General features: G+C 36.2%; 2 protein-coding genes across 2 annotated transcripts; both read right to left on the reverse strand.

Moving 5' to 3' along the window:
* Positions 1-776: 776 nt before the first annotated feature.
* On the reverse strand, positions 777-13233 carry LOC137712582 (insulin-degrading enzyme-like 1, peroxisomal). Its single transcript, XM_068451678.2, has 25 exons — positions 12949-13233; positions 12773-12848; positions 12076-12143; positions 11193-11284; positions 11031-11104; positions 10901-10944; positions 10568-10619; positions 8322-8444; positions 8128-8240; positions 7822-7984; positions 7078-7170; positions 6785-6870; positions 6243-6329; positions 5518-5621; positions 5293-5395; positions 4995-5090; positions 4730-4919; positions 4547-4608; positions 4358-4462; positions 3101-3302; positions 2771-2979; positions 2317-2493; positions 2149-2235; positions 1624-1746; positions 777-1367 (listed from the first exon to the last, which is right to left on the reverse strand). Exons 1-25 carry the CDS (start codon positions 13072-13074, stop codon positions 1122-1124), a joined length of 2901 nt encoding a protein of 966 aa, XP_068307779.1. The 5' UTR covers positions 13075-13233; the 3' UTR covers positions 777-1121.
* A 2246-nt stretch (positions 13234-15479) lies between these two features.
* Positions 15480-17592, reverse strand: LOC137711959 (protein TEEBE). The gene is made up of 3 exons (XM_068451109.2): positions 17395-17592; positions 16594-17091; positions 15480-16187 (listed from the first exon to the last, which is right to left on the reverse strand). The coding sequence occupies exons 1-3, from the start codon at positions 17474-17476 to the stop codon at positions 15667-15669; spliced, it is 1101 nt and encodes a 366-aa protein (XP_068307210.1). The 5' UTR covers positions 17477-17592; the 3' UTR covers positions 15480-15666.
* Between the last annotated feature and the right edge of the window lie 8035 nt (positions 17593-25627).

Genomic DNA, 25627 nt, shown 5'->3' on the forward strand with positions numbered 1-25627 from the left:
CTTATGGAATTAACTACATAAAGCCATTTGTGTCTTGCAGTTTGTGTCAGTAAATCTGGATTGGCGACTGCATCGATTTGATATGCAGAATGCATTTCTACATGGAGATTTGAAGGAAGTATACATGAAATTGCAACCTGGGTGTAATATGCAAATGGAGAGACTACATGGGTGTGTACAAACCAAGGAAGTCTTTGTATGACTTGAAACAATCTCCGAGAGCTTGGTTTGCGAGGATCACAGTCTAGGAAGGCATTGAATATAGACATAGCAACATGGATCGCACTCTATTTGTGAAGCACACTAAGAACAAATTTAGGGCCTTTATTGTGCGTGTTGGTGACATGGTAGTGACATGAATGATTCAGAAGAAAGAAAAACATTGCAAGAGTACTTCGGGCCGCAAGTTTGAGATGAAAGGTTCTTGGTCCCTTGTAGTCGTCTCATGTTTACTGAGAAGTTTGAATATTGAAGGCGATACAAATCTTTACTTGAAAGGAGCCATTTGAAAATTTCTCACATTCCTTTATAATGCTCGTGGAGGGTTATCTCTTCTATTTAACATTTTGTTCCGAGGATCCGAAGATCAATTAATTATATCTGTTTATCGTATATTGTATGGTCAGTTTTCGTTAAGTACTATTTATATTGAATTTTAAATAAAAATTCAAAATAATTTCTAACAATATATCGAACAGACTTTTGATTGATCATCCGGATCTCCACAAAGAGTATCCGGAGAGGGTCCTATTCCCCCAAACATAGCCTTAAGCGTCTGCGTCTCAAAGAAAAATATTGCATACATTATAAATGCATTGTGTATGACAAACTGCATAGTCTGAATCTCTTATTTGGATAAACAGACAACGAAAGAAATATTCTAAGTTTGGCCACTTGGAATCCATTTTTATTGTTTCATACAAGGTCAAATGTACGAAAAAAATGGAATTCAAAATATCAAATTCCCTAACATTATTTTGATATACGGTATAGCCTTGTCGATGAACTTCTTGGGCGATCTTTCTGCCAAATCTGCTGTCTGCAACCGATGCTATTCTTCGACAATTTTGTTGAAGTTAAGCGATTCCATTTGCAAATCCAGATATGTAATTCTCGAGTCTCTACAATTTCACATGGTTTCCCTTGAATGAACCATAAAGAGGCTGTGACCTTCTGAAGCTGAATATATCGTCGATTTTGACAGAGCAAGGTTTCACCGGTGAACTTTTATCCGTAGTGTACCCGGATGAATGTGAGTTCCCATACACTCGTACACTTAATGACCTCTTTTGAGGCGCCCCAACTTTTATATGCTCATTGAAAAAGTCTGTCAATTCTTGCTGCGTAAGCTGCCTCAGTGCTGCAATCTGTTTCAAGTATCAACACTACCATTAATAGAGGGACACATTTTCTTTCCTGCTTTATTTATATTTCGTTCCAACGGTTCTTAATCATTTTTAATTTATATTGATCAGCTTGTAATTTACGGTTTTTTTCTAACTAGTTTATAATCACTTTAACACAAGCACATTTATCCGAGTACTGAAAAGAATACAAGGCATCGGTCATCTCGAATTGTGAGTATCTTAAAAAATTGAACTCAAGTTAGGGAGATATTCATACCTCAGACTCTTTCCTATCAAACTTGAGGGTTCCATCAGAAATCTCCGTCCAATAAAATCCAGCTTCTTCCCTTAAGTTCTTGTGCTTCTCAAGCTTCATGTCGATCAAAGCATGTACATTGCTCTACATAACAACCAGTTCAACAGTTATTTATTGGGGAAAAATCATATATGACATCCTACAATGAAAAGGAAAAAAATAATACATGACATCCTACAACAAAAAAATTTCTTTTTCGGGTTCACATTTTTATCTAGAAGTGATTACACATTCATATTGAAAGATTTCTACCATCTGTAAATGGGGACATGAATCATCGCAAAAAAGTGATGGAAGGGCGAAGATGATATGGGTGTGGATAATAAACAAGGCAGACAGACTAATGCAAGGTAAAAATGGTCTCACCGGAAGTTTTAAGGAAGTCTAAAGATGTTCCATACTGAAGAGATTAAAGCTGCATAAAAGATGTGGTAAAACTAGAAAACTAGAGAACCGGAGTTAAGAATGGAGTCTAGTTGATCTTACCATGAATTCGTCACTTGGCATCTCGTAAAGTTTAGTCTCGAACCCCTTGAGGAATTCCTCCACTCTCAAATCAATATGTGCTGGATCCTGTTAAGATCAACACAACGTACTTAGGTATAGGCAGGGATAAAGCAACAGGACAACAATAATATAAGCATGGTTATATACCTTCACTGTAGATTGTATAATAAACTGCACCCCACGAATACCAAAATCATTCCTCTGCACGAGGGCCGTGATGTAACCAAGTTGCTCAACGGATCTAAGCTGGTGGAAGGCAGGCTGCTTTGCAATAAGAACAAACAGCTGAAGTTTCACATTCAGCATAAAATCATCCCGATGAACCTACACATATTAAGACAATTGTGTTTAAAAACAAACAAAAAAACGCTGTGCTCCAACTAAAAACTTTTGTATTTAGAGGTCGCAGCTCTAGTAATACTCAAATTTCCCGAAAATTATTTTCTGTAATATATTGAAGAAAAACCAGAGAAGATACTGGTTTAAAAATTTTCTGTAGGAACTCTTACAAGGTTTTGTGAATTTTGAACGAGACCGTAGAAAATGAAAACTTCCATCCAACAAAATCTAGTTTATTCCTTCTGTAAACAAATTTAAGAACCTGGATATAGAGGACAAGGGCAGAATTCTCATCACTCGGATTAAGGCCTTCCACAGGGTAGAAGTAGTTCTTGCCCTTTTCAAGCTTCACGACTCTATTCGTCAGATGCTGTGATGGGAACAAAGGTTGGGAAATCGGGTTTGAGCCCTTAAAGAAAACATGTTCAATATGTTGGATCATTGACTCAGCTTCATTCCTTTCAAGGTTTCCTGCAAAAGCATATAACTAACAATGAATAACAACAAAAAACCAAAAAAAAAAAAAGAGAAGACTAAAATCAATATAACAATGGATATAACCTAAATTGTTTAAAGGAAAAAAAATGGTAACCTGCTGTATAACACTCTAAGAAGGCCCTCGAGAGCATCAAAGGAACAAACTTAGAAAGATCTTCAACTTGAAGGTGAGGAAGAGCTTCAAGTTCTTCCATCCATGACGAAGTATGATCACGTAGAATTAATGCCGTGTAATTCATAGCCTGCTCATAAGGCTGTTTGAATTTCAAGTTTTGGTACTCCTTCATGAGCATTTCCTGATATGGACAAAAAGGAAAATAACAAGTAAGAAATGGTTAAATATATACATCACTTTAGATATCAGATTCCAATTGCTTCATCAAATTGAATTTATTTCTTTCATTAAACTAATATACTTGAAGACATTACCAAATGGATAAAGCCAATGCAGATAAACAAATTCAAAAGAAAAGAAGTTCGGCAAAGGCAAGACAAAAATAAAAAAGCTACAATATCAAGTCTCAGAGAAACAGAAAAACACAAGAAGCAAATGCTCTTGCGGAAGACAGACTAATTGGTAAAATCACAAGTTAGGTATATGTTCGGTCATGAAGATTAATATAATTATGATAACGATGATGATGAAATCTAGGTCTGTAGCTACAAGTAAGAATGTTCATAGTAAGTGTATTCCTATTTGGCCCACAATGTGAAAACAAGACTGATTGATCATGCAACCCAAAACCAATTGGCCACAGATGCATAGGCATAGAACATTCCACATTATATAAATCAAGGCTTTGCGTTCCCATGCGGGATATACACACAACACATCCCCTCACGTGTAGTATGACTGGGGCCCAAAAATGTGGATAATTTATATTGGGGAACCTCAAAGCAGGTGTGGCCGTTGCGCCTGACACGTTGGTTTCCTGTTTTGATGACACGATAGAATTAAAGCATCCCACCAATACAAACCGGACATGGGTGGAGAGGCCCAAGACATTATATTTCTTAAAGGCAATACTATACATTCTCGATACAAGATATACTCGGCAAAGATTCTCTATGCCAAATTAGAAAATCTCCATGATCATGACAAATTCTACTACGGGTTTAAGAGAATCTTGAAATAGCTAAATAAAGAGACTGTTCCAAAATTATTTCAGAAATAGGTAGATATGATCCGTCTCTTTTCAGGAATGTTGGCCTCTGCCAAAATTAAGATATGCAAAAATTATTTATCCAGTTACTGTGCCGCCACTAATAGCTTATCAAAATGCTCATCTAGAACAATGTATAGAAACATTTAAAATATAACATTTTTGGGTACAAGGAGCTCTAAGGTTACCTTAATGACAGCGAACCTATCAGCTTTCACTTTAAAGCTTGCAATCTTCTCAACTACAGTTTCTAGTAAAGTTCTTAATTTGTGGTTATAGCCAACCAGAGTCACCTACATAAGAAAATAAAAGGTCAATTTACAGAAACAACAATCTAAAGAACTGGCTAGCAAGTTTCACATGGTTGAACACGATACCAGAAACCCGCTATCTGTTTGGGTTATTGCGTAAAACAGTCCAGCAACCTCAGCATAGTAAGCTGAAAAAAAAGACTTAAATAAGCTCTGGTTCAGGAAAATAACACCTTTGGTGTAAGCGAAAAAAAAAAATAGGTCACCATCAATGGAAGCAAGTAATTAGCCGTAAATACAGAATTTTACCATATTCATTCAAGTAATCCATCAACAGCCGAGTAAACATTTTAGTTAAGACTTCTGTTTCAGGGGATTCACTTGTGTGGGGACAAGTGAAATGAATCCTAACGTAAGCCTTAGGAATAAAGAACATTGTATCCGGCTTGTACCAGAGTGTTGAACACGGCGACTTTCTTAACAGAACTGGACAGTTGGCCTGAAAAAAAGTCAATCACATCAGAAGAATTTAAAGTTGTGCTAACTTACAGATAGAATTTACCATTCATCACACCTTCTCATGATCATTCTTAAGAGACAAGTCCGTGGGGATGAACACATTATGGGCTGGTAGGTGCAGATTCTCATTTGAGGAAGATACTATCCATTCCTGCAATCAAATGAAAAGGTTTTGGGATCAAAGTGGTTTCCTCTTACTCCATTAAAAGGATTCATTACATCTCTAAACTGATGAAATTAACAAACAAAAAAACACCATACCTAACGCATTATACATACACACACACACACACACACACACATATACATATATACATATATATATTGATTTACATATAGAATTCATAACCAACCTGAATCATGGAGCCACTAATTTTCTCGACGGAATAAGCAGTCCCATACCATGGCTCAGTCATGTTAGTATGACCTTCAAATTTTTTTGATTCCCAGAAAATTCTGTACAACGAAAACAGCATTAGTCCATAAGTTTATGAGAAAACTTATAACAATAGACAAGAAGGATCTGCTTGGAAAATAGTTACGAAATTCTATAGAATTCAACTTAGCAATACACTTACCTGACATTTTCTGGAGAAAGCTTGTTAAGCACCATTTGGATAGTGTCTGGACTGAAGTTAGAAGGCAAGGATGATTTTACTAGCCAGTCTCTTGGAGGATATTTCTGTATATGGATATCAAATTGTCATGTGAGCAAGAAGCAAGTGAAAATTAATTACCGAACTAGAAAAGTTCCTCCTGCCCAGAACTTCTTCAGAAACAAAAGAACTCTTAACAATGTCAAACAATACAATAGCAGGAAACAAGCAGTCCTCGGAAGGTACAATCATTAACTTATACAAACACACGACACAATTATAGCACAGGGCCATTAAGAATTAACAAACTTAAAACTAGCAGCTCCATAATCCACATGTAGACAGAAAAAAAAAAACTGAAAATTTTTATATTCAATTGATACCGATGTACACAAAGCTTCCCAAAGTCTTGCTCTATCCCAAAAGAGAACCACCTTCCCAAATTTTCTGAAAAAAGTTCCTCCCCCTTCTTTCCAACCAAACTTGAAAATTTTCAACAAACTACAACTCCACTATCAAAAGCACTGTGTTTTTCGTTTAAATAAAAAAGCATGGGGGACATATAATATCAACCAATCTGATAGAAGAATGAAGAGACCAGAAATTAATTTCCAAATGCTCCAACCAAAATTATAGAGGAAACTACATTAAACACAAGCCATTTCAGTGTCCTTAAACAAAGCAAGATTAAACCAAGAGCTTAATACCTGCATATTTGGCGAAATGCTGACGACATAATTAATAGGCTGATTTTTGTCCTGATAATGAAACTTTGTCTCGCAAACTGCAGAAAGCTACAATAAACACAAGTCCTTTCAGAGTCCATGAGAAAGAATCAGAAAGACAATTTCCACACTGAATTTTGTGCATGAAAATTAACAAAAAATCTATGATTCACACGTCAGATAAAACCACAGTAGGGTTAATACTGTTTAGAAATATGGAAAGTAACATTGTGATGAATCATATAAGTGCACCCGGTTTGACCCCTTGAGGCCTTGACATGACACCTCCAACCAGAAGAAATCATCCTTAGACTTCTGTCTTCTTTAACAATGGAAAACAAATATGAAGGGTTGCATAACTCAGAATCAAAGAATTAATATGATGCAAAGACATATTAACCATGTTCTTGCTAACACTATGCACCAGTAATTCATACTGTGAAATGTACTACAGATGATCGTAGACAAAATTCAGAGAAAGGTATCATGCACCAGTAATTCATACACTAGAATGCATAGCATACCTCATCAAAAATCCATTTGCAGATACCCGACTGGTGTAAGAGGGAAAGGTATTTGAAAAGCAAGCCTACTATGTCTTGCATATGCTCTGCAAAATAGTCAAAAGGCTTATCACATTCTAGAAGAAGACAATACAAGTTAAAATAAGCCTCCTGACAAAAGAAAATGTTATTTAAGAATTTCAAGCTATCTTAAGTGAAAGATGCTCATCCAAAATGAAATGAAGCCTAAATGGAGATGGGGGTTGGGAGAACTAAGAATACCCCAAAATGGAAAAACTAAAAAGTAAACTAACCATGACCCGCGTCAGTGAGATCCATATCTACTATAAAGAAAGAAAATTCCAAAGTCGAATCTGATTCTCCAGCACCCAAGCCTGTTGCCCATCCTGCAATATTTAGAACAAAAAGAAAAACTGTGGTTAAATTAACCCAAGCATATAAATTCCATCCATCCAAAATGGAACAGAATTTGACCACATCAAAGTATTTTCATCTTTAGGTGTTAATCACTAAGTTGAGAATTTAAACATTTTTTGATACAGAGACAATTACATCAACGAAAAAGAAAACGGAAAACACACAAGGTCTGAACTAGCAGAACAACCCAAACAACCAGAAGCAAAACAGAAAAAGAAAAGTTAGCAGAACCAAAAATCTCTATAAACTATACAACACGATCAGAGTTTATCCACGTTCTTAGATTAGTCATCTAAATAAGTTCCATGATAATGATGCATTATAAATAAGGCTCGAATCCAATTCCAACCTTCATAACTCAGATAAAAAACAATTATGACGTAATGCTAATCTCACTCCCAGTCTGCCATCTGGCACTTTCTCTATGAGTGATTTAAAATGATAAAGCATCGAGTATGAAGTGTACGATGACAAACGGGAACTGTGAACACCCTGATAAATAATGAATCATCAAACACAAAGAGGAAGCCTAGGAAAGGCATTGTAATGAAAATTATGATAAAAAGTTGGCCTCAACTCTCAAGTGTTCCAAGTTCAAATACATCTGCTAAAAAACTCACCCAAAGTTTTCAAGACGGCATACAAAGACCCCTCTGCTTCGTGGCCAATGAGATGACTAAGATACCTACATGGCCCTTCCTTGTAATGGTGAATTTCTGGAGCTATTGGCCACACAAGTCTCAGCTTATGTCCCTCTTTGATTGGGACAGTTTTGACAAGAATCTGAAATTAACACAAAAGAGAAAGGTGGAAAGAATTATCCATCTGAATATAGGACCATAGAAAGTTGTTGCCTTATCAGCAATTCTGTAAGCCCTGAAAGCAAGTTCAACCCAGCATAAAAAGTTTAGCACAACCATGTGTACCTGTAAATGTTCTGATGTGCAAGGCTCACCACCGAAACAAAGGCAGCTGCGGTCAATGTTTCGAATACCCTTAAATTTGTCCTCTACAGTGGCTTGAATTTTATCTAGGCTTTCTGAAATACGAATAATGATAATTATTAACTTGACCACAGGGCAATTGAATCGGACTTTTATATGTAAATGTAGCTATAAACCTTTTCCATAAATGACAAGATGCATGACGTTAGCGGAATAATACTGTTCATAGAACTTAATAAGCTCAGCTCTGGTATCCAATCCTTTTGCTTTTGGACGGACCTCCAAAGTTTCCCAATTCCCTGAAAAAGTAAGAAAAGTAGGCATCATAAGAGACATGGTAGACATTCTGAACCCCAAACAAGCATAGACAGTGGCATTGAACTCAAAATCAACACACATGACAGTATGACTGAAATAATATGAAATATGTCATAGATACTTGAAAGCCATTGCTATATGTATCCGAGCATCACGAAACAGCAAGGGCAATTCTAAGGAAAGGTTGTGCCCACGTCAAATTTGTAGGACTATTGCATAGCTGTGAAAAACTTGAAGCAAACCCACAAAAACAGATGGAAAAAACTAAACATACAAATTAGGGGTCGTGAGGGGTAAAATTACAGGAGCATACGAAGAGACTTCACCGATGCATAACTACCCTATCATTTGATTCTGACCTCAGTAAATTATGCAAAAGAAGAAAGTTAAAAGATAGTTCCTTCGGCCACTCTTAAGTTGCTGATTGATTCATCATTTAGATAGAAAACCAGAAGAAACAAGAAGCAGCTGAGTACACAGGAGGCATCGAATTGCTTCACTATTCCTCTCTGTTGAGAATGAGTGTTGAGAATGAGTCACACATTGATGAGAGAAGGGATCTTGCATGGGTTTATAAATAAGTTGGGCTACTCCCCTAGTGCCAATTTGTTTTATGGTGGAACCTCAACTTTCTTCATGGTATCACAGCAGGTTGTCCCACGTGTGAAGCCAAACGGCCACATGCACTCCACATGACCCCGTTGTGTTGTCCACAAATTAGCCACACGTGAGGGGGCATGTTGAGAATGAGTCCCACTTTGATGTGAGAAGGGATCTTGCATGGGTTTATAAAGTAAGTTGGGCTACTCCCCTATTGCCAATTGGTTTTACGGTGGAACCTCAACTTTCTTCACTCTTCCTCAGACTACTCCACTTCAAACAAGGGACTATTCCCCGTCTGAACTAGAAACCATATGCCCAACGTACCATAAATGATAGAATAATGTTTATATGACCGAAAACGCCTTCTAGCTACCATTTTCAAATAGAAAATAGGCTTAGTTTCCAATTATACATAATACAAAGCACTGAAATAATCCACCCCCTCCCTCGTTGAGGAACAAATCCTTCTAGACAACTACTAGCACCCAGAACCAACAACAAAGCCTTATGCCACTGACTGGGGTCCGCTGTATGAATCCTAGAAAGCCATTGCGCTCAAACCGCTCGGTTTTGGGCCAAGTCTTCTGTTAGCTCCAAGTACTCCATGTCTTTTCAAATAAATAAAGTATACAAACCTAGACACAAAATCAAACTCAAATCACATATTCTTTGAGACATCTTCTAATCCTCTCAAGTGACTCAACACACCAACCAATTAAGCATTTAAAATGTTAGTCAAGCTCCACCCTCCCTTCACACAACAGATAGACCACCCCTTCTTCATAAATTGTCTTCTCAACAGTGCAAACTACAACTAGAGACGTAAAAAAGTCCTTTTAGAGACATCAGCTCAAACATCTCAGCATTTGCTTATCATGAGACTTTAACTCCAACCATCCACCCCATTAAAGTTTTAATCCAATAAAAAAAGGGAACTGTTATTAGCACTCCAAAAATCTCATTCTACACTCCTTACAGGTGTATTTCTTTTCCTAATTATAGAAAGTTTGGAGTGCAAAATGAGATTTTTGGAGTGCCAATAACAATTCCCCAAAAAATTCAAGCATACAATTACCTTACCTTACCTTACCTTACCTCCTATCAAAAATGAATTTAAAGGAAAAATAACTGGCCCGCAATGTCCAACAAACTAAATTAATTTCAGTTTAACCCTAATAGGTAATATTATGTAATTGTTTTTTTTCTCTATGTGACAGCCACCAAATATGTTTATCTTAAGAAACATTTATGCAAATGACAAAGATACCCAGGAAAGTAAAACCGTAAAATAATAGAACTGTGATGACAATAATTTTGAATAATATCCAAAACCATAAAAAGAGTGAAGCAAGAAGCAGCAAGATGATTTACACAGGGTTTACAATAACCAGACACTAAAAATCCTATTAGCTACAGAAAGCATGCACATAAAAATGGCCTGCTTCCTGTTTCTTATGAACCTCAAGGCACATTTGGTTATAATCAAAAGTTAAATGCTGACCTGTACTAAATTTATGGTACGGATGGTCAGCCGCACTTAGATGTTTCTGGAGCTGTACAAAGACAAATCATGCAGAATAAGGTTAGAAACTACATGGGGACATAAATGAAACACAAAAACAATGTGCCCAGCTACACTGGAATAAAAGTATGCATCATTCATACAATAAGCAGGACCGTAATACTATAATAGTTCAACTGTTCAAGAACTATTTCAAATATATACTTTTCTTAAATGAAAATAAACACAGCCTGAGTGTCAGTAATAGCCTTCCAATATTAGTAAATATTCAAGGTCTTGCAGTCGTATAAAGACTATAATCCAAAGGCGTACCTGGTTCATTCTCCATCCATCAGACAACAGGTTTTTCTGATTCTCTGTACACCAGCCTCAAATTTGTCATTAATGGTCATTACAGTGAAAAAATCAAGTATAAAAGAATTATAAAAACAGAGCCGCTAACCAGAATCAACAGCTTTGATTTCCCTCATTGTAGCATCAGCTGACATCAATGGGTTAATAAAGAACTGAGCAAATCTGAACAAGAAACCACACATCAACACGAAATTCAACATTTAGAATTGTAATGATGACAATAGCAGCTAACAGAAACAAAAGCATCAACCTGTCCAAAGCCTCTTCAAAACCATCAGAATTAACGTCAAAAAAATAGTTGGTGTGCTCAGAACTTGTATAAGCATTTGTTTTTCCTCCATGCTGTGCATCAGAAAAATAAAACACATGGAGGTCGATAAGCAATCTTAGGATCCCTAATAAAAAATTTATCTAGCGTACACTTCAATAAAATATATTAAACATTAATTTCATGATAATGTACTTCCATAATAGTACCACCAAAACATAAAATAGTACAAATTTCTCCAACATAGGGCCTCTCTCGTATTGGACAGTCCCCGAGGATGGATTGGCAAACAATGCACCGGAACAAAACATTACAGAATTGGGATGGATGGACAAAAAGAATAGGGGAAGAGCTAGCTAGTTAATCAAAATCTCCAATCGGATTCATCAAACAACAGTAGCCAATGGTACAATATGAGGAACACGACCCATAAATGACGGTGCACAACACAATCACAGTTCTATATATAAACCAATAGCACCCTGAATAGCAATGGCGATTGTGAAATCAAAAAACATAAAAGTGATAAGAACACTTGTTAGAATTCCCAAAGAAGATACAAGTTAGGAATTATCTTCAAGCTAGAAATAATTTTGAACTATTATATAAGGCTTTTCCTTACAAAATGACACGTTTCTACTCCCAAGTTCTTTCCTGTATGCTAGTAATAATTTCTTAGTCTAGACTTTGATATTTGCTTTTGTATCATTTTAAATTCCACCGCTTTCCACAAAGTTTGACAATCAGACGCAGAAGGTGGAGGAGACTAGAAACATAAAAATCCATTCCCTATGTTTGATTAAGTTCTGCTGCAGAAAGAAGTTCAAAAGGTCCATGGGTAGCTGTGAATTTTGGCAGAAAGTACCTCAGTGATGTACTTGGAGTAACTATCCTCCAAAGGGTACTTTTCACTCGCATAAAACAGCATATGCTCTGCACAAAAAAGTACAATATTCAGAAAGGAATGTCAACAAACATCATATTCTTTTCAACATCAATGCCATGAAAACTCATGAAAAATAAGTCACGCAAATATATAACCAACTCAATCTTCTAATGCAGTCATAAATATATACACACACACACACACACACATATAAAACTCCTGTACTGATCTATAATATAACCAACCGCATTTGTTTTTATTGGATACACAATGATATAATTTTAGACAAAGGAGTGGGGGAATAATCTTCAGCTCAATCCAGAGAGGAATACCATTAGACCGTAGCACTAAGTGGCCAAGCCGATTTCTTTTTGACAAGAAGAAATGTTAACCTCCATGTGGCGGTGTTAAAGAGACTACTGTGTACCATGATAAGATTATCCATTGCTACGCCAAAATGGCATCAGAATAAACTACAGGTGCCTTTTTAGTATTGGAACTTTGTATACAAATAAAAGCATACAGAATTTGGTATAAAGATGCAAGAACAAACCAAGATAGTATTAAACAAAAAGCGGACGCAGGTATATTCACCCAAGTTCAAATCCTCGTCCCGTAGATTGGAATAGTTTAGAATATCGTCATGTCAAAAGAATTAAAAGAGAATTAAAGTTACCAAGGAAATGAGCAAGGCCCTCCAGGCCATCAGGATCGCTGAAAGAACCAACGTTGACATCCATGGAAGCAGCACACTGAGAAAACACAAATTGAACAAACAAATAAATTTTACAAACACACACACACACAAAAACAAATATTGTAAATTAAAAGAGAAAGGAAAACAAGTTTTGCCTTGTCAGTGTCGGGATCGCTGATGAGAAGTGCTTCGAGAGAGTTCGGGAGGACGATCCTCCTGTACTGCCTCTTGTCCGTACGGGCTTTCACTATTTCCTGCACCACTTCCTCGCCGACCGCCATTCTTGAATTCTCCTCCTCGTTCTCTCCAACTGAACAAGAAACAAAAGTACACCACCGCGCGAGAAAAGACTTGAGATTTTGGTCTTCGGTTTATCGGTCTTCACATTATGTTGGGTTGAACGACCAACTTGTTTGGACATCCTCTGCGGTGGAGTCTCTGATTGTTACAATAGACTCACATTTTATTTTTATTTTTATTTTTATTTTTATTTTTTCAAATGGTAATCTTGAATTTTACTGTAAATGTTTACGGTAACTCAGTAAGTATGAAGTACAACGATCTAACAATATTCTTAGTATAACTATATTGCAGACGGCCAGTTAAGAAGTTGATTCTCAGTAATCAAATGAGTAAATTTATTTTCAGCTTTTAAGTAAACTTTTGAGCTTTGTGGCCTATTGAATTTTGATCCATCAGATTCAAACTCATTAAGTTAAGTTGCATGATAAATTACGGTCCAAAAATTCAATAACCTTAGAAGGCCAGTTATGTAGAGTGAGATGGCTAAATTTTTTTCTTAATTCGCTTATATGAAGGAACTATATGTGACGATCCAGAAAAAGAAATAAAATAAATAAATTATACATTGTATCTCCAAATTCATTTTTAATTTTTGTTTGATTTTAGTTTTGTGATTTGAGTTGTTAAACTGTAAAATTTTAGAAAGAATCATGTTCGGATTCCTCACTTTGGCTATTGATTTCTTTTAATCTAAAAGACCATTTGGGAACCTGTTTATATGGTTAGAAAGTGTACATAACAAGGTTTAAAAGCCCTCTATATTCATGGAATTTGGAAGGAATTGGTGGGAACAGTGATAGAAATTGGAAAAATAGTTATTGTTTACAGTTGTTTCCTGCATTAGATAAGTGATGATGAATAGTAACAGGCATCCATGTCTCATTTGTTTCTGTTTTGTATTGTTCGGATCAGATTCCGGAGAAACTTTTGAGCACCCAAGAGAACGCTATGAACAGAAATATTGATTTTAGCGTTCATGTGTGCTATAAGAGTCGATATATGTATATATGTGGATAATAATTGATCTTGGGGAAGTTTTTAAGAGAAGGAATCATCAGTTCTTTTAAGAAAAACTAATTAAAAGAAATTAAAAAAAAAAAAACAAAAAACAAAAAAAAAAAAATTTAGTTTTAATAAAAAAATGACAAATAAAGGTGTAGTGAATAGTACTAGGGAAGGGTAAATATAGTTTTTCATTAAAAGTGAATAGTACTGAAAGTGTTTCATTAAAACTCTCTTTCCTTTATGAAAATAGAGATTAGTTATGGGGTCTACACCACTTTCGTTGTCCCTAATTGAATGAATCTTATGTTATCTATTCCCCATCTTCTTGAGACCCTTGGCTCGTCCCGTATCAATTAATAAATTAGTTATAAACAGTTTTTAAATTTGGTATCTTTCATTCTCTTAAGAGCTTTTTACATGCGCCGTCTATATAAAAAATGTTATTCACATATCCATCTTTACTTCGTATATATCTTTGTTACTTTTTGGTTATTGACCTTCTTCAACTCATTTAATTCAACCGTAAAAAATTAAAAGAGTATGTGAAATAAAAATAAGTATGCGGATAACACTAACCTACGTAAAACTTCTCACTTTCAATAAGCGAGACTATATATAGGGCCAATAACTTTAGACACATCTCTTAACCCACTCAACAATATGAACCATTTTGACCAAAATAAAACAAAAAACCAATATGAACCCATCTATAATGTTCTGGAACATATTGTGTAAACACATTTTTAGCTTTTAAATTCGTTTACAGACGGTAGACATTGTTTTTGTTTACAACTCATCCTCTAACAAGTTGCATATTAAGAATATATATTTGTAATCGCACTACTAATATAATATTCGACCCATAATACATATTTAATATCTGAGACTTCAATTCATAAAAAGAAGCACCTCTTGTCTCTTGACCCTAGGGTAAAGTGACGTTGATTTAGCAACTTTCGACCCAAAATTTAAAGTAAATGTTTTTATGCAATTATTATGTTTTTAATTTGAACTTTTGTTCTTTTGAGTCACAAGGGAAGGCAGCAAGAAAAGAAGATGAACATAAAGAATACTTTACACCCTCAAATCTAGATGACTACTTAAATTACTAGAGAGTACACTTGGTGGATAATGTCAATATTATATTCAATGTTTTCAATTGCACAATCGAGATATATTTAAAAAGTGATGCTAAAGAAATTATATATTTAAATTATATTTTGTAAATCATATGACGTAATTGTTGATGATTAGATTTTACTTAATTGTTGATTAACTTCCTTATTTTTTATTGATGACACATTACATGACTTGCAAATATAATCTAAAATGTTAGTCTATCTAACATTACTACTCGCGTTTCGGATCTTAAAGAAAGTTTAAGACCCAATATGAGCATTTGTAAACTTATTCATATGGATTAGTACATACCCATCAATGGCTCAAAACATAAAACTGAAGAACCAAATGTATACTGAAATAAACAACGCACACTCTCACCTTTCAAGATCTTCTCTAACAATAATATAGAGCTAACAAAAGATCTCCGTGTTACGTAATTAATGTCAAGCGACTGGAAAAACAATGACATTATCCAAGACGGGGCCACACATATGGCCATAGTCATCAAGCTTTGTGTGATAGTAGGCACTGTAAAATGTTAATCTTGTTCTGATTGAATTTGCTTGGAACTTGAGAATTGCAGTTTTGAAGCCACCTTTTCCTGCAGACACAAAAGGAACTTTTAGGGTTTCCTTGCCAGCAAAGGCTTCGACCATCATCGATCCGTGGCAACCGTTCTTTGCGTCTCCGATGGTGAAGATAAGGTTGTAGGATTTGTTTGGGACGGTTCTAATAATTTGAGCAATTGCACTTTCTCTCCCTGCAACCAACTCAATGGCTGCAAGTCCGCGAGGAACTGCAAAATGCTTCCTGTCTATGTACTTCACAGGCTTCAGGGATTCAATGATCCATCCAGGCAGTGGTGAGTACGGGTCATTCACCTTGGGAGGGATGAGGATTCCGGTTGAGAAGTTCTTAAACACATGAGGGCCTTTTTCAAACCCTCCATTTTTCACTAGGTTACCTGCACAGAGAGATTGGTATATAGCAATATTAGATAAAGATGATAAGCACGTTAATCAATACTTAATAATAATTCAATCATCAATAATCATATTACATAATTTATAAATTTTAGTTTAAAAAGTTGGTATCTTAGCTTTACGCTTTTTAATAAAATAAAACTTAATTGCAGTGGCAGTACTATATATTTTTTCCTTCACGAGCTTGTAGTCTAAGTGGTGTTATGTGCATGCCGCTTTAGGTGGTGAGTAGTAATACTTTTTTCTTCCATTTTTTTATGTTTAAAAAAAATGATAGAGAAAAAAAAAATACAACTTCAAGCTAATGAAACTGAAACCAAGTAAGATTATTTACAAAATAAATATAAATATAAACAGAAATTAAAACCGAGGGTTAAGAAATCGTACCCCTTGTATAGTTGAAAGGAAGCATCTGCTTGATTGCAATAGCATCCAGTAGCGGCCCACAAGCGGGGTCTTCCTGAACCCCAGGGTTGTGTAATGTAATCTTAACGACGTTGGACATAGCCTTGAAAGCCCAAGCATAAGTATCACCACCATTGCTGCTGAAGACAGTTTGAAGCGAGAGGTCAGCAGACTGACCAGGTACTGAGACTGTTAAAACCTCATCCTGGGCACAAGTTCTTGTAGCCCCAAAAGTGAGCGAGTAGACTGAACTCGGGCTAACAATCACGTTCTGAGAAATGGAGGCCTCGTTGCCAAGTCTCACTGCGTGGACTCCACGTGGCACATTGAAGAAGAAACCGCCTGGTTGGGGTCCACCTTTGACGTACTCCACCAAGCCGCTGATTTCCCACTTTGGGAGTGAGTACTTGCCGATGATCACCGTTTTCTTCAAATTTGAAGGATGTGGTGATTCTTCGAAGTGTCCGTTTGGGAGTTCTCCTGAAATCAAAGATGAAATTGTTATGTCAATCTCAGATTGTAAAAGTGAAAGCTATTTATAATGTAACCATTTATGTGCATTAACGAAAGTAAAAAATCCAAGTAAACTATACATTTTGATTGGTGAAGTTAGTCTAGAAACTGAAAACACACTCTGCCAAGGGCAGCTTTGAGCTTAGCATTAAGGAGATTAAAATCCAGAAAATTATTGAACTGGTAAGAACACATACATTACCAAAGATTAGGAAAAAAAAAAACAGACATATAAATTGTATAAAAGGAACCAAAAACAGAAATGTTTACCATCAGGAGGTACAGCAGAAGCATAACCATTGCAGAGAGAAAAATAGGTCAGAAAGCAAAGCAAAAGAGACAAAGGCGACATTGTTTTGCAGTGGAACAAGGAGCTGGAGTGACCTTTATATATAAAACAAAGAGAAAAAAGCTACAAGTGGGAAATTGAAAATGCAAGTGCCTTCGACTATGTAAATATAAAATTTCAACCTTCTATATTTATATATATATATATATATATATATACATATATATATTATATACATACATATATATATATATTATATACATACATATATATATATATTATATACATATATATATATATATATAATTAATAGGGTTGGAAAACATAGAAGCAAGCATCACTTCCCATGTTACAAGGGGCGCCAAATTAGCCGCGGAATGTGCCTATTTATCGCTGATTTTCTAGGTTCGGATCTTATTTTTCAAAGCGTTCTTATTGTGTATGTGTTGGACTGGATCCAACACAGGAACTCTAATTTTCTATTTTTTCGTCAATTCCACATGACTTTTGTTGGTTGCTGTGATTTGCTCCTTTAGAATATGAAAAATTAACACCGATCCAAAAAAATAATATGGAAAAGAATAATACTTGCATTCATTTTTATGGGGATTAGCTCATTTATTCACATGCAAAAGACATATCTTCATTTCATAAATTTCATAATCAAAATCTCATAATTTTTATTTGAAGATCATCATTACAATAAATTATAATCGGATATCGTTTAGCTATCTAAATGTATCAAATGCATGAATGATGCAGATACCAAATAAAATATTCATGATGAACCGTTATTTCATACTTTCAAATTACTAAATAATATCTGATTCCAATTATTTTTATATTGTTGATCTTCAAATGAAAATTAAAAGATTGGACAATTTTGATTATGTAAATTTTATAATAAAATATATTATAAATAAGTGTGGAAATAAGCTCATTAACGAATGAAAAATGCAAGCATGGAAAAGGATGATAGAACGAGATTATTGCTTATGCAAAAGAGGGATCCCGGTTGTATGCCACATGTTGTGATGGATAAAAGTACACCTTTTGACCCTAAACTAAAGTGAAGTAGCAACTTTTGACCCTAGAATAAAAGTAAGTGAATTGAAAACAAAGAATAAATGTGGATGTGTGCATGTAATTATTCATGTCCTTAATTTTTATTTTTATTTTTAACAAATGATAATATTTATCTTAAATAATGAGACAACGATTAAATTTTATAATGAGTTTGTTATAATAATATAGTTTAACTTTACTTTTAACGGAATTTAAATATAAAATCTCTTACTTACAGGTAAAAATAAATACTAATACATTATAGTACTAAGTAATCTGTATAAACGAGTTATAAAGCCATAAATAAGCCTAGCCTTATTGAAGACTTTGCGAAGGAATTGAAGAAATTAACATCACTGTCTATTTTCTCTCTGATAGTGATAAGCCGGCCATCAAGGAGTGATTCTGCTCGCACCAAATCACACTGTCCTTTAAATTTGAATCTAGAAGTACCATGCACGGAAAATGTACATGTTCGTACTTGACCTTAATGCACGCATCATGTGCTTAACTTTTCTGTCCCCAATTGAAAATGAAGGAATTTTTTTTTTTTTTTTTGGACAAGAAAAATTGAAGGAACTTCGGATTGGATAAAAGTGGGAAAAACAAGAAATTGAGATTCGACGCGATTAGTTTATAAGAACTCTCAAATAGAATTATCGTTTGTATCATAACATATCACAGCTTTATTTAATTAATTTAGGATATTGTGTTCATAAGTTTATTCAAGTTGGGTAGAATATTATGATATTCATTTTACAATTATTAGAATAAATATTAGATAAAGTTAATTTAGATGAATTATGCAGGACTGTTTACTGTTAGTACTATGAGGGCATCTTCAACAGAAAAATGCTAATGTGAGATGAAAAAAAAAATCATAATTACATCCTATTGTGGACATCGAAATTTCGGTGAAGTGAATGTTGACCAATAATTAAAATTTCAACGCTCACGTGTCACATAAATTTTACATGTAGCGTGTGATTCAACGAAAAATTGAAATAAATTGGAAAAGTCATCAAATAGGACACGTGTCATTACCTGGCAGAAATGATTTATTTCATCTGATTATTTAAATCCAAAAATCAAGTTTTGGAATTCTATAAATAGGAAGCCAAGGCATTCATTTGGGGAGGAGGGAGAAAGAAAGGAAGAGAGAAAGAAAGAAGGGAATTTACATCACACCACAACCTTGAAGCCTTGAAACTCTAAAGCTCTCAAGCAAAATCCCGAAGGATCAAGAAAACACTCTTCGTTCTTCGTCAAACCCTCCTTCAAGGTCAAGCCCCAACGGCCCTTGAAGAACTTCCGCCGACTCAAGATCAAGCCCCGACGGCCCCTTGAAGAAAGTGTTCATCATCCGTTCGTCCTAAGATCAAGCCCCAACGGCCCTTTGGATCAACAACCTCAACAAATCCACACATCCAATCAGTCTTCAAGATTAGGCCCAAAAGCCCTTGAAGATCCGCTCATCCATCAACCCTCAAGATCAAGTCCCGACGGCCCCTTGAAGAAAGCCATACACCCAGTCTTCAAGATTAGGCCCAAAAGCCCTTGAAGATCCGCTCATCCATCAACCCTCAAGATCAAGCCCCGACGGCCCCTTGAAGAAATCCATACACCCAGTCTTCAAGATTAGGCCCAAAAGCCCTTGAAGATCCGCTCATGCATCAACCCTCAAGATCAAGCCCCAAAAGCCCTTGAAGATCCGCTCATCCATCAACCCTCAAGATCAAGCCCCGACGGCCCCTTGAAGAAATCCATACACCCAGTCTTCAAGATTAGGCCCAAAAGCCCTTGAAGATCCGCTCATTCATCAACCCTCAAGATCAAGCCCCGACGGCCCCTCGAAGAAATCCATACACCCAGTCTTCAAGATCAAGCCCAAAAGCCCTCGAAGATCCGTTTATCAACTGTTCATCCCTAGATCAAGCCCCGACGGCCCTTTGGATCAACAGCTCATCCACAAACCTACACCCTACGAAGATAGAATCAGAGGATCAAATTACAAAGAGATTGTAACCCCAAAAAAATCATTAAACACAAAAATATATTTTGTACGCGTATTCTTGTTTCTTGTTTCAGGAACTTTTCGTGTTTACACCTATTTTATATTTACGGATAATATTTTGTAAATTTATAATAATATTAGAGGCTACATGCTCTGCCCGATGTATGTCATTTTTCTCTTTCATGATGTTGTCTTCATTTTTCGTAGGCCGGCTAATGACACTTATGCAAACTTGCAAAATGTATAGGAACAAAATTGTTTTGCCTGGATGATCTTCCTTCAAGGTACAAAGAACCAAATGTAACTCTCTTTGATAAAATGCTTTGATGCTATTGCTTTTATTGATTTATTAAAACTCTCTTTTGATCCGTAGGTAAGCTGCCTCTAAACCCAGAACATTGTAAAATGTACCTGAACAATTTAAGAAAAAGGAAATTAAGTTAGTGAATTAGTTAATGATGAGCTAGTATAATTTTACGGCTTAATTTTTATGTATTCCATAATTCTCAATATAAGTACATACAATCCTTGTTACATAAGGAAACAATAAATAACACAAATATATCATTCCTAAAACATGATTCTAATATTTACACAATATTTACATTCATTTTCCTTAAATATTGACTCACGCCAATACTCCCTCTCAAGTTGGTGCATAAATGTCACACATGCCCAACTTGATAAGTGAGTCATTGAAGCTCCTACTACACACGGCATGAGTAAGAATATCTGCAAGCTGTTCTTCCGAGCTCATGAACAGTATTGACACCACCTTCTCAAGCTTCTCTTTAATAAAATGTCAATCAACATCAACATGCTTAGTCATATCATATTGTACTAGATTATCTGCTATTTCTCTCGCCGACTTATTGTCACAATACAAATTCATCGCCTCTTTTTGCTTAAAGCCGAGACCCCAAAGCAACTTTCGTAGCCAAAGGATCTCACACACTACATGCGCCATGCCTCTAAATTCGATTTCTATGGAAGACCGTGACACCACTTTTTGTTTCTTACTTTGCCAAGTTACTAAATTACCTCCAACAAATGTAAAATACCCGGACGTAGAATGCCTATCAATCACATCTCTTGCCCAATCTGCATCAGTAAATCCCTCAATCCTCATATGGCCATGATGTTCATACAAAATTCCTTTCCCCGGAGCAGACTTCAAATATGCCAAAATTCGCATAAATGCAGTCATGTGATCCACACTTGGTGAGTGCATAAATTGACTCACCACACTCACTGCATTGGCAATATCCGGACGAGTGTGGGACAAATAAATTAGTCTCCCTACCAATCTCTGATATCTGCCTTTGTCAACTGGTTTTTGATATGGATAAATCCCTAAATAATGTTTCTCAACAATAGGAGTGTCCATGGGTTTACATCCAAGCATACATGTCTCCTTCAATAAGTCAAAACATATTTACATTGAGACAAGAAAATACTTTTAGACGAATGAGCCACTTCTACTCCAAGGAAATATTTTAAATCTCCCAAATTTTTCATCTCAAATTTAGTGGCAAGACTCTCTTTCAATTTTACCATCTCTTCCGAATCATCATATGTTATTATCATGTCATCCACATAGATAATTAAAGCTGTCACTTTGCCACTTCTCCATTTTACAAACAACCTGTGGTCGAAGTGACTCTGGTAATATCCATTTCTTCTCATGACTTGAGTAAATCTACCAAACCATGCACGAGGTGATTGTTTAAGCCCATAAAGCAACTTTCACAACCTACACAGTCCGGTTTTCCCCCCGGCGTTATATCCCGGAGGAAAATCCATATATACTTCTTCTTCCAAATGCCCATGAAGGAAAACATTTTTTACATCAAACTATTTCAATGACCAATTCAAATTTGCAGATAATGAGATAAGAACACGTACCGTATTTATCTTGGCTACTGGGGAAAAGTTTTCCTGGTAATCAACACCTTACATTTGAGTATAACCTTTTGCTATTAACCTTGCTTTATATATGTCTATTGATCTGTCCGCCTTATCTTAAACTGTAAAGACCCATCTACACCCAACTAGTTTTTTTCCTTTTGGTAGTTCCATCACTTCCCATGTATCATTCTTATGTGGTGCCATCATCTCTTCATCCATTGCATCATCCCATTCAGGATCCTTCAAGGCTTCCTTAACTCAGGTTGGTACTTGGATTGCTTCCACATTATTCACCCATGCTTGGCATTTAGGCGCAAGGTTCTTGCATGACACATAATTCGCTATTGGATACTTTACTTTTCCTTCGGGAGAAAACCTGTCAGGAGGAACATCACGATTTTACCTTAGTGGCAACTTATATGTACTTGCAACATTATTTGAATTAGTTACATGAGCGTCTGTAGTACTTACCTCATGGATCAGAGAAGACACATTGGATGGCATTATTGAGCTAGAGAGAGAGGGTGATGTGGGTTCGACATGTAGCACTTCTTCCCCTAATGTACTTGGTTCGACAGGTAGCACTTCCTCCCTTGATGTACTTGGTTTGGCAGCAACTAGCTACTAAACTATTGTAGCTTCCTCGGCAAGACCTTGTCGATGGCCAACACCTATCACGGCAAGCAGCAGCTGAAGGCCCGTGTCACTCTCTACGATTTCTTACCGAGATATTGGTGTCCCATTTTCATCCTTGTCATTAACACATACTCCCCCTGACCTACATATCACATCCTCTGGTACTTCTAACCACCCAAGATCACTTTGATAACCACTAGTGTTCTCCCCCTGGTGATCTGAAAGCACTTCCACCATAGGTGGGATAGGCCGACACACAACAAAAAAAATGGCCCGGCACATAAGGAAGTCTCTCCAGCCCACGGGATTGCCTGACACCCAGCCCAAGCTGGTCTATAGGCCAACCTAAAATTGACAGACCTTGGGATCGGCCCATATGACATCATGCTGACGTTAGGGATGGAAGGAGCCACGGAGGGAAAAAGAAAATGACCTGAAAGTGATGGCTCGAGTTTGTTAGAAAAACTGAAGAAAAAAATGCACCGACAACATATTTGCATCAACACAAAGGTTTCCAACACAATTTTTATGTTAAAAACCATAAGAATAGGATTGAGAACTTACCTAGGTGAAATGCAAGAGATTTGACCGAGATTGGACCTTGAACTCGTCGAAGTTGTCAATTATCCTTTGTCGGAATCACATGCAGGGAATTAAGCCCTCGAATTAACCACAAAAATTGCAACACAACAGGATTTAAAGCTCAAGAACACAATACAGTGATAGAAAGATCACCTAGGTTAGAGATTGAGAGCTCAAGCTCTCGACTTCAATGGTAGGGCCTCGCACCATGCACTGATGCCGCATGCAAAGCCATGGTTGGGTTCCTTGAGCTCCAGGGATTACAAAAATAATATTTTGTGTTTGATTTGTTGAAGGTTTTGAAGAGGAAGGAGAAGGAGAACTCATGGGGAGTGAGTTGGAAAAGAGAGAAAGAGGGAGAGAAAAGAGGGAGAGAGAACCAGTTGGGGATGTAGAGGGAGAGTATAGAGGGTTTTGGTGGAACCGTGGAGATTCCTGACTTATCTTTTTTTTTTTTTTTTTTTTTAATAAAATTATTATTTTTATTATTTTATAATAAAAAATAATAATATTTTAATAAAATTGACTAGGCTATTTTTTGTTAGGGGTGGAGATGCATTTGGTCTATTATTGTTCATTGGGGGTCTATCACTGTTCATTGAGTGGATAAATGCGCTAGGTGTTGGCACATTTGTGTTAGGGGTGGAAGTGCTCTGAAGATAATGGGATAAAAGAATGAAAATACTCTGATTCAGAAAAAGTAACATCCATAGTCACATACATACATATGTCAAGTTTCAGGGTGATAGCACTTATATCCTTTCTTTTGGGGGGCAAACCCAACAACAATGCACCGAAGGGAACATAGGTCCAACTTGCTACGATGACTCTTGTGAATATGAACATATGCTACATATCCAAACACACGAGGAGTAAGAGTATTGATGGATACTACATGAACATGTTCCATTAATGCTTGAAGAGGTGTACGGAATTCTACAACCCGAGATATAACCACATACACGGCATAGGTAACAACTTCAGGCGAAAACCGTTTTGGCACGAACACACCAATAGGCAAGGCATGTGCAATTTCCAAGATATGACGATTCTTTCTCTCAGCAACCCCATTTTGTTGCGGAGTATGGGGACAAGTAGTTTCATGGAGAATTACTTGATCCTGAAGAAAACCTGACAATTCAAAACTCATATATTCACCTCCATTATCAGAGTGGAGAACTTTAATAACGAAGGAATATTATGTTGTAACCATCAGAGAGAAAGATCGAAACACCATACTAACATCACTTTTATTTTTCATCACATATATCCAAGTCATACAGGCATAATCATCAACAAAGGTAACAAACCATTTACTTTCCAAAACAGTACTAACAGGAGAGGGACCCTAAACATCAAAGTGCATAAGATCAAACGGAAATAATCTTTTATTCATACCAGGAGGAAACGAAGCGCAATGACTCTTCGCGAGAATACATACTTCATAATATAAGTCTGATTCTTTTATTTCATGAAATAAACTAGGCAACATACGCCTTAAATAACCAAACGAGGCATGTCTTAATCGACGATGCAATAACCAAACTTCTTGCAAATTATTGGTACGAGATGCTCGAATTGCATTAGCTCTGCCATGAACAACGTCATCCGCATAATACAACCCCTATCTCAATTATCTCCTTAGTCTGAATATCCTGGAGTAAACAAAAGAATGGATACATAAGTACAACACAATCTAATTGCTCAGTAACTTGGGGAATAGATAACAAATTATGAGACAACGATGAAACAAGCAAAGCAATTATGAAGAGAGAGGACCGGTGTAAGGTCTACAGTACCGACCCTAATAACCGGTGCAGTGGTGCCATTCGCCGTTGCTATACACTTCTAAGGAGTAGTTGCCACACAAGTAAACAAATTTTTATCAAAGGTCATATGATCTGTTGCACCAGAGTCCAAAATCCAACCTGTGTTGCCCATTATAATCACACACGCAATAATAATACATGGCAATTATAGTACCAAACAAATTACAGAACCACACGCTG

Source organism: Pyrus communis, chromosome 14 (assembly GCF_041283825.1).
Source record: "Pyrus communis isolate YQ-2024b chromosome 14, ASM4128382v1, whole genome shotgun sequence".
NCBI classification, from domain to species: domain Eukaryota; kingdom Viridiplantae; phylum Streptophyta; class Magnoliopsida; order Rosales; family Rosaceae; genus Pyrus; species Pyrus communis.

Coding starts and splice junctions, on each gene's coding strand:
- LOC137712582 (XM_068451678.2), bottom strand. CDS start 13,074: ATGGCGGTCGGCGAGGAAGTGGTGCAGGAAATAGTGAAAGCCCGTACG. Junction 11,285..12,075: donor ACTCCAAGTACATCACTGAG/GTACTTTCTGCC, acceptor TCTGATGCACAG/CATGGAGGAAAAACAAATGC. Junction 8,445..10,567: donor GTACCATAAATTTAGTACAG/GTCAGCATTTAA, acceptor TTACTTTTTCAG/GGAATTGGGAAACTTTGGAG.
- LOC137711959 (XM_068451109.2), bottom strand. CDS start 17,476: ATGTCGCCTTTGTCTCTTTTGCTTTGCTTTCTGACCTATTTTTCTCTC. Junction 17,092..17,394: donor TTCTGCTGTACCTCCTGATG/GTAAACATTTCT, acceptor CTTTGATTTCAG/GAGAACTCCCAAACGGACAC. Junction 16,188..16,593: donor TCCTTTCAACTATACAAGGG/GTACGATTTCTT, acceptor CTCTCTGTGCAG/GTAACCTAGTGAAAAATGGA.